The 10,251-nt window shown below is 46.4% G+C and overlaps 1 protein-coding gene across 1 annotated transcript in view; it reads right to left on the reverse strand.

The window, feature by feature from the left end:
- The window catches only part of Lhpp (phospholysine phosphohistidine inorganic pyrophosphate phosphatase), an 86,691-nt gene extending 77,033 nt beyond the window's left edge, over nucleotides 1-9,658 (reverse strand). Inside the window, exon 1 of the mRNA XM_027409143.2 lies at nucleotides 9,471-9,658. Within this exon, the coding sequence (XP_027264944.1) occupies nucleotides 9,471-9,595 (125 nt within the window). The 5' untranslated portion in view covers nucleotides 9,596-9,658. The remainder of the gene's footprint in view (nucleotides 1-9,470) is intronic.
- Between the last annotated feature and the right edge of the window lie 593 nt (nucleotides 9,659-10,251).

Here is a 10,251-nt window from a genome sequence, read left to right on the forward strand (position 1 = left end):
CAGTGCAGTGTGTGCTGGGCAGTGCTGTGTGATGATGGGCAGTGCTGTGTGATGATGGGCAGTGCAGTGTGATGATGGGCAGTGCTGTGTGATGATGGGCAGTGCAGTGTGTGCTGGGCAGCTTCCCTGGGGACTGCAAAGATCAGGAGAGGAAGAAGGCTATGTCACAAATCCTCTGTGCTTTGGGGAAACACAAAAGCAAAGGGCTGGAAGACCCATGGGGTCAGTCTGAGGCAGTTATTAGAACAGGGCTGATGACAGAGGCCTTGGACTTTTCTCTGAATTAAGTGCTGGCAGGAACATTTATAGAAGGAAGTCGCCTATGTGATGAAACTTCAAGTGTTGACATTACAAAACAGAAAACCCAGAACCCAGGATAAAGAGCACACTGCTCTGGCCCATGCCCTCCCCCATCATGTCTCACCTCTGGACAGGAAAGGACAATCAATGTATAGGAGAACTCAGTCATCACCAACAGCACTTGCCCAAGGTCAGCGTAGAGACCTTACCCAAGGCCTGGTGGAGCTTTCCCCAGTGACTCTTTGGCTAGCCTGGCCCACAGGTGGGACTGAGAGGAAGCAGCTTGGCCTGGGCTATGATCTGCATTATTATGGCTACTCCTAGGAACTCTGTCTTCGTGACTGGATGCTGTCACAGCAAATGAGGGACTAGAAGAGATGAGGACCAGCCAGATTTCAAAGCTGCCCTGGCCCAATCACTAACTGCTGCACCGAGACAGTCTATATGGCATCTGGGTTTCCATAGGGTCCCTGAGATTTCTGTTCACCCTCAGGATTGAGACAGGCCATCTGGAAGGTTGGACTATGGGTGGCTCACCATCCTGGGTGGGAATTGCTTTATGAGACTGCCCTGGGCTGAGGCTGAGCCTGTTTCCTTCCGCCGGCTCCAAAAAGGCCAGTCTGGGCTAGGCTGGCCCAGCAGATGTGTTTTAGTGGCCTTCCACAGGATGCAGTAAATGCTCGTCGCCTTTCACATGCAGATGCCTTGGGGGCCATCACCAGGGCCTGCCCAGCAGCCAGGGCCTTTGTGCTGCAGCCCCTGCTGTGCCCAGCCTGACTCTGAATGGTTCCCCTCAGGGAGCCCTATGGGACCACAAATGGACTCCAATAAAGGACTGTTGGGGGGACCCAGGCAGGTTACAGATGTTCACTCCCGCCCACAAGTCCTCAAGCAGTCAATGGGCCCCACCCACCAGCTTCCAGGACTAAGTGGGTAGCAGGGATTGGCTGGGGAGGGGGGAGACGCCACATGGGAAGGATGAAGCTGCCCCCTTTTTTCCATCTGGGATGCTCTTGGGTTCACTTCTCTTGATCTCAACTCAATGCCATGGGGCCTGTAAGGTCCATGAGCATCTGCAGCCCTGGACCTCTACACAGTTCAGGCTCTCTCTACTTGGCACACTAGTCTGCCTAGTGCAAGCTGTTCACTGTTGGTCTCCTGGCACTGCCAACCTGGTTCCACCAGGGCATTGGTTTCTTGCCACCTGGCTCACCGGTATAATTCTCCATGTCTAGAGCAGGATTCCCGGTATACTGCAGGTGCCCAACTAATGTTTGCTGGGTGTGTGGGTGGATGCATGTAATCATTTGTCTTTAATAAGAACTCAGCCTCTTTTCCTGTTTTTCAAGACCTTAGCCCTCATCTTGGAAAGGGCTCAATGGGCAGATGTGAAAGTGAGGTAGGGGAGTCAGCACCTGCCTGGCCCACGACAGGCCCCTTGCTATGGTTAATCTCATCTTCAAAGTCTAAGTTTACCTTCTTCTTGTGCTTTCTGTCCCCCCATAATTTGGAACTTTCTAGAAAGTGTTAAAAAAAAAATCTGTTACCACAAAAAATCCAGAGAGAATAATCAGAGACTAAGCCACCCCTTCCTAGGCTTAAACAATTAAGATGCCACCTTGGGGTCACTGTGCTGGGGAGCTGCCAGGGAAGTGCTTGTTCCCCCAGAGTCCCATCCCACCCCCATCACACTTGTCCCTCAGCAGCAGTGGGTATCACCCCTAGGAACTTCCTTTGAGCTCCTGCAGAACTTCAAAGGCAGCACTGCACTTCAAGGGGGTCATAGAGAGAAAGGTGGAAAGAACTGCCAAGGTCACACAAGCCAGCTGGATGCCCAGCTGTGTACCCTGGCAAGCCGGACCCATCTGTGAAGGGTTCTGGGAGGGGCCAGTGTTGGCTCAGCCACACAGAGAGGAAAATGCCCAGAAAACTTCAAAAGCAAGTGTGTTTTAACTGAGGGCAAAATCTCTTCCCCCGCAAGCCTCTGGCACCTGTCACAGGGGAGGGAAGGCCTGTGGGGCTGTCCTAGGCCTCAGCAGGAAGGGGTGGCCTATAGAGTCCAGGGCTGCTTGGGAACCTCAGCAAAACCCACAGAAGAAATGTGGTAAGGAAAGGAATGCCAGTCAAGAGAGAGCCAAAGGTCACTTGAGATGCTTCAGTGGACCGGGCACAGATTTAGGGACTTGGCCCAGTAGCAAGGAAGCCAGGGAGTTCAGAGACTGTCGGTCCTCTGGGTTCCTTGCTTCCTCAACAGGAATAGTCCCACAGGCTTCTGGAAAGGCAGTTCCCCACCACTGTTGACTCCACAACTGCCTTAGGTACGTTTTTAGGATTGCTGTCATAGGCTGCTACATTTTAGCATCACCACACCAGAGTCCTCCCTGCTACACAAGCCTGTAGGGGTCAAAACAAATCCTTAATTTTTTAATTTTTATTTATGTACATTGGTGTTTTGTCTGCATGTGTATTTGTATGAGGGTGTTAGATACCCTGGAACTGGAGTTACAGAGGGTTGTGAGCTGCCCTGTGGGTGCTGGGTCCTCTGCAAGAACAGCTGGTGCTCTTAACAGCTGAGGCATCTCTCTAGTCCTTTTAATTTTATTTTAAGTGTATGAATGTTGGATGGCATGTATATTTGTGCACTTGTGTACCTAGTGCCTGCAAAGGTCAGAAGAGGGCAACCCCTGTAACTGGTGTTATGAATGGTTGTGAGCCACCAGTGGGGTGTTGAGAACCAAGACACGATGTGGATGCTGGGAACTGAACCCTGGTCGTCTTGCAAGAGCAGCAAGTGCGCTTAATCACTGAACCATCTGTCCAGTCCTCAAAGCTCATCTTAACAAAGCCATTCTGGGACCAGTCAGAAACACCAGCTCAGAACCCACAGGGTCTAAAAGAATCCTTCCCAACACCATACCTCTTTGCATTCTTTTCTTGGACAGTGCTATGTCAGGCTAGAACATAATCTTAGAGGCAACCATCCAGAGCAGTGGTTCTCAAACTGTGGGTCCCAACCCCTTTGGCAAACCTTTATCTCCAAAACTATTTGCATTACAATTGATAACAGTAGAAAATTACATTTATGAAGTAGTAATAAAAGTAATTTTATTGTTGGGTGTTACCACAACATAAGGAATTGTATTAAAGGCCGTAGAAACGTTAGGAAGGAAATCATTAATGAAAAGCCTATGAGTTACAAACATTTGCTCTCAAGCTACCTTGCTGTCACTGGGAGATACCTGGAACCATTACCTGCCTGGGAAGTGTATGATCCAAAGCCACATTCCTGTCTAGAAATCTAGAGGCACCTCCTCCTGCCAGTCCCTGCCAATATCTGTGCTCCTGATAGGAGGGGAAAAATGGGTAAGGACCCAGGCTCCACTCTACTCTTCACAGGGCTTGAACTCACCCTGCTGGTGTCAGTGATGAAGGGGACAAAGATATAACTCTGCAAAGCCACCCTCAGCAGCCAGAGGAACTCCCCTAGTCTTTCAGAGACCTCATTTCAGGCCAAAACAGGATTTGTGGCTTCAATTCCCATTAGATTTTTCAGGACTGGCCAGTTTATGAAGCAGAATTGCAGGTTTTATCGAAGAGATTTTAATGCAGGCTTAAGCACAAGGCTGAAGAGAAAAAGAGGTGCTCAGAAGGAAGTAAGACATACCCATGTGCATAGGTATGTCTTACCTCCAAGGAGGTAAGACACATCCAAATATAAGGTTGGACTTCTCAATAGAGAGGTACAATGAACTGTCTTAGCATTAACTATAACCTTTTTGGCAGCTCTCAAGGTACACCTTTTGTTTTGTTTTTGAGATAGGGTTTTTCTGTCTAACAGTCCTGGTTGTCCTGGAACTCACTTTGTAGACCAAGCTGGTCTCGAACTCACAGAGATCTGGTTGTCTTTTAAAGAACTGTGTCATCAAGTCCATCTTAAATAATTATTAAAAAATTTTATTTTAGCCAGGTGGTGGTGACACATGCCTTTAATCCCAGCACTCCAGAGGCAGAGGCAGACAAATCTGTTAGTTCTGAGGCCAACCTGGTCTACATACAAATCGAGTTCTAGAACAGCCAGGACAGTTACACAGAGAAATCCTGTCTTGAAACACTAAAATAAATAAATAAATAAATAAATAAATAAATAAATTTACTTTATTTTTATTTCTTCATTTTCTCTCTCTTGATAAGAGATGATAGGTTTTAGAAATGCCTTGGATGGAATTATAATCTGATAAAGTAAAACCAGGAGTCACTAAGGGTACATATGTGAGGGGTTTGTACATATCCTGTCTCTGTAAAAGGGTTTTTCTGGTGAGATCCCCAGAAAACTGCAGGCTTACAGCTGGGAGGGATGAAGGTCTTACACAATTGTTAATTATTCTGGAATTATTCTATGGGTAAGAGGCTTCCATCAGACTCCAGGGGGAAGGGCTCCTCTCATCTCTCATGTTCCCAGGATTTTCCCTGTCTTCTATCCTGCCTCACTGCAAGGAAAGGACAGACAAGCTGAATATGGGGAAAGACAAAGAATGGCCAGGACTCTTGTACACTGTTAACTTGAGATACAAATGACACAACCACTTTGGAGAACTCCCTGGCAGCTCCTCTCAAAGTCAAACACACTCCTGCCTTGTAATTCAGACACTCCCGAGTTCCACAGATGCACACACTGTAGAAACACATTCACATGCTCTCCAAAACACCAGTTGCAATAACCCAAATGGGAAATAGAGGAATGCACAAATTGTGTCATCATTTGTAGAGGTTTAAACAAGAATGCCCCCCATAAGCTCATATATTGAGTGCTTGGTTCCCAGTTAGTGGAACTGTTTAGGAAGGATTAGGAGGTGTGGCTTTGTTGGAGGAGGTATGTCACTGGTCATAATATCCCAAGATAGCTCTTTCTCTCTCATGCCTGGAGATCAGATGTAAGCTCTCAGCTTCTGCTCTAGCACTATGCTGCCTGCCTGCCGCCATGTTCCCCATGATGATGGTCATAGAGTCATCCTCTAAAACCATATGCAACCCCCCAATTAAATGCTTTCTTTTGTAAGTTATATTGGTCACGGTATCTTTTCACAGTAAAACAGTAAGACATGACTCCATGGAAACATGCTTAGTTAACACAACTGAGCCATCTAGAAACCACTTTCCACAGATACAACAAATCTCACAAAAGTAATAGCAGTGATAGCAGGTAAAGGGGACAGCCATGAAGGGAAACACACTCTGTAAGTTGTGACCAGCTGCCTCCTCAAGGGCCCACTGCCTTGAGTCCCCTTCACTTCATGTTCTCTCTGGCCCCACACTACCCAGATTCACAAGCAAAACTAAGCTATGGAACTAGAGGGCAAAACAGTGGTTGCCCTGGGCTGGGGAGGATGGAAGGGGCTTTCTGAGATGCTGTTACACAAGAGAATTAAAACAATTGGGTGTTACATGAACAACATGAATGTTAACTAGAGGTAGAATTTACTTTAGTAAGTTTTAACCAGGTATGTTGGCACACAGTGTGATCCCAGCATTCAGGAGGCTGAGAAACAAAGTTCTTGAGTTTGATGTCAGCCTGGGCTACAGATTTTTTTTCTTTTTCTTAAAGCAATAGCCCTCCTTTCATATGACTCAGATTTTAGAAGAATACTAAAGGCATGAGGTGGTTAATACTGATTACCAACTTGATGGGATCACATAGGAGACAAGTCTCTGGGAGATTCTCTTGATTAGGATAATGGAGGTGGGAAGACCCACCCTAAGAGTGGGCAGCACCATTCCCTAGGCTTGGGTCCCGGACTTTATAAAATAAAGCAGGAAGCTAGCCAAGTACAAGTATTCATCAAGTATTCATCACTCTGTTTCTTGACTGCAGAAGCTGCCTCATCAAGCTCCTGCTACCTTGACTCCTCCTCACTTCTGTTCTCTCTGGCCTCACAATATCCATGCTGGGAAAAGTCCCACTAGACCTACTTCTAAAATACCTTTCTCTGTTCCCAACTTGACTGTCTCCTCCCTTAGCCACTTTAAGTGTCCAAACTAGCCACCATGGCGCCTCCCTCATCCCCAGCTTCATGCTGCTTTTAACACCATTCTCCACCCTGCAGCTGAAGAAAGCTACAGATTATGGAATAATCTTTTCGTACACTATGAAGATGTGTCTTTGCCAAGGCACCTTCTGATTGGTTTAATAAAAGAGCTGACTGGCCAGTAGCTAGGCAGGAGGTACAGGTGGGACAACCAGACACAGAAGACACTGGGAAGAAGGGTGGAGTCTGAAGAGACGCCATGAGAGCAGGATGGGAAGTAGGTACATGAGTTAAATAAGCCTGGGGAAGCACACCGATTAATAGAAATGGGTTAATTTAAGCTATAAGAGCTAGCTAACATGGACCCCAGACTGACAGCTTAGAAACCAGCACAGGACGGAACCAGGCCCCCTGCACATGGGTGTCGGTTAGGAGGCCTGGGCAGTCTATGGGACCCCTGGTAATGGAACAGCATTTATACCTAGTGTACGAAATGACATTGCAAGTCCATTCCCCATAGAGGGATACTCTCTCAGCCTAGACACATGGGACAGGGCACATGATGTGACACACTTTGAAGATTCCCCCATAGAAGGCCTCACCCTTTCTATGGAGCAGAAGAGGGATGGGGGGCATGGGAAAATGGGAGGGAGAGGGAACTGGGATTGAATATAAAATAAGATTGTTTCTAATTTAAATGAAAAAAGGAAAAAATCTTTTCCCAACCCTAAAAAAAAAAAAGAGCTAGCTAAAAACAAGCCTAAGCCATCACACGAGCATTTATAATTAATAATAAGTCTCTGTGTGGTTACTTGGTAACTGGCTGGCAGGACAGAAAAGTCCACCTACAGCCACATATTGTGACTTTACTTTTATTTTTTAATGGTGCAAAAGCTTTAGAAAAATGTTGATATACAAAGTTGGATGGTGAAAGCTCTTTCTTCCACTCGTCCCCCACCACCCACTTCTCTCTGCTTGAACCTTGTCTCTTCACTAAGACTTCAAAACAGTTAGCATGTATCTTCCCAGGGGTTATGTAAAGATAGCAGCAGGAACATGTGCACATCTGCCTCTTCTACCCAAAAGAGGAGACACGGGATTGCTGTCCTCACTAACAGTGTATCTAAAGGGAAAAGTGCTCACTCAATGCTATATGGCGTCCCCTGTGGACAAAGGGACAGCAGCTCTTCCCAAATGATTCTTTATGATTTCTTCTATGATTTCAAAGGACACAGCCACTTTATATTTCAGTTATTTCTCAAAAAACAAGGCAGGACAATCCCCAGAAGTAGAACTACTGCCATGCAGTACCAATTACATCTTTGTATGTAATGTGGCAGGATTTGCTTCTACAAAGTCTCGTCAATCAAACTCATGCCCAAATTTTGGGTTTTTGTCTGTTTTATCCAAATCTATTGGTATAGTTTTAATTTGTGTTTCTAATGCAATCAGGTGGAACATCTTTCATATGCTTAGGTCACTGGTGGTTTTTTTCCTGGTGAATGATTATGTCATTTGTCCTTATTCAAATTCAGTTGCTGACTTTTTTATTTATATATTCTGAGGCATAGGCGTAAGGGCTCTCTTGCCAAGATGCCAATGGAAATCATTTTCATTGTACTCATTTGTACATGTGTACAAGTTCGCGCGCGCGTGCGCGCGCGTGTTTGTGTGTGTGTGTGTGTGTGTGTGTGTACATGTTTGTGGATATGCATGTATGACACAAGTAATCTCAATTGTCAACTTGATGATATCAAGAATCATCCAGGAGACATGCATTTGGGCATGTCTGTGGATGGACTATTTTCATTCGTTAATTAAAGTGGGAAGAGATACCCACTGTGGGTGGCACCATTCCCTGGCTTGTATGCCTTAGAGCTGTCTTCACTTCTGATCTATGGTGACTCGATTTATTCATTTGAGCACAAAATCTCATCTACCTTCCCTTCAGATGAGATCCTCATGAGGTCATGGGTGCCTACATGAAGCAACTTCACTTCAAAACATTGTCCAGTGTCTGACTGCGTTCCAAGAGGGGCTTCCATATAACGCTCAAAGCACAAGGCTCACTGCAACAGTTACTCCTGCATTCTGGGTTAGAGGAGAATATGTAGAGGCCAGAAAGACAGGTAAACCTGGATATCTACCCATACAGAGGGCCCAGGTGTTTCCTAGGAATAGATGTCCTTCACAAGCCCCTTTTACTTTGCTACAAAACACGGTTGAGTCCTTGTTACCTCATCAGTACTATCCCTCTTGCCAGTCTTCTTCTTCTTCTTCTCTCTCTCTCTCTCTCTCTCTCTCTCTCTCTCTCTCTCTCTCTCACACACACACACACACACACACACCCTTCTCTTTCTACACACACACATAAACAGAGTGCCTCTTGGGATCAAAGGACTTACTTAACTGCTGGTAAATAAACAATCCTAGTTACGTCAGGGGACTCCAGCTGGTGATTCTGGGAAGCTGAGTGCTAGCCAATGAGTCCCTTCCCACTGTTCATCAACATTATACCATTACACAGTGCTGGCTAGGAACATCAAGGTCTCTGTCACAACTGAAGAACCAGACAACTTCTCCTCCTCAAATCAAAACCAATACAAAAGAATTAGATGGCTAGCCACATATGTGATTTAAAGTTTCCTAAGTTAAAAGAAACAGGTTAAAATAGTTTACTTAGCCTAGTATATTAAAAAATGGTCATTTAAACATGTAAGCAACATAGCGAAATATTTTAAAATAACTTTTCCATGTATTTATTTTGAGGGTGAAGAACTATGTGGAGGTCAGACAGAAGGCAACTTGTAACAGCCACTTCTTTTCTTCCACCATGTGGGTCCCAGGGTTGTCACAATTGGTAGTGAATGCCTTTACCCAGAGAGCCATCTCACTGGCCTAACATACTGCATATTAATATTGCACTATCCTACACCTTTTGAATCTGTATTTTCCTTGACGGTTAACCAAGTTCAACAGCTCATCTGCTTCCAAAGAACAGATCCAACCAACCCTTGGAAGCCTAGCCCCAACCCAACCTTCCACATCTGGTTCCTAGCCAGCCTGAGGGGCGGGGCCAATGGGCAGAGAGGCGGGCGGCTCGGCAGCGGTACAGCCGGAAGCCGTCCCTGCGTTGAGCCCACTAACCTCGCCACCGCCTCCACGGAGCCCGCAATGGCGGTTCCGCCGCCTGCGCCGCTGTCATATAGCACGCCGGAGATGTCAAGCAGTACTCCCCGCACGCCTGCCAGCCGCTCAGCCCACGCGGCCATAGCGTCCCGCTGTACACCTAGGACCCGGCGTAGGAGCGGCCCGTATACCTCAGCCACGCCTCCCACGCGGAGCTCTCTGGGAAATGTAGTCCGGGGTTGGCGGGCCGGGCGCAAACCCGGAACCACGTGGACTAACCTGGTTCTTGGTCATAGCAGAAAAACTGAGAACACGTACCCGGAACATCTCTCTAAGAATCTGGGCGAGGCAAATTGAAATGGAAAGTAAAAGTCTCCGGGAGGGATGGGTCTCACCTGTAATCCCAGCAGGACTTAGAGTGTGAGGCTAGGGTCAGCAAGATGCCAACAGAGGTCAAGGTGCATGACACAAAGCCTAACAACTTGAGTTCGATTCCCCGGACCCGTATGATAGAGGATGGAAACCGATTCCTTCACTTTGTCCCCAGAGCTTCATGAGCACATGGCATACACATATTAATTAAATAAATGAATTTTTAAGTGTCGGAGGCCAGTCCCACCACAATATTGAGATTTTGTCTCTAAAGTGAGAAGAGGGAGAGATCTTGCAAGCAGCTGAATAGTCGGCACAATCCTGCTCCTTAGAAACACTAAAGGAACAATACAAACAGGATGACTACAGTGTAAATAATAATGCCAAGACAAGCTGATAGAAAATAGTAATAGGGGTGGAAGAAAAT

This window comes from Cricetulus griseus, chromosome 3 (assembly GCF_003668045.3).
Source record: "Cricetulus griseus strain 17A/GY chromosome 3, alternate assembly CriGri-PICRH-1.0, whole genome shotgun sequence".
NCBI lineage: Eukaryota > Metazoa > Chordata > Mammalia > Rodentia > Cricetidae > Cricetulus > Cricetulus griseus.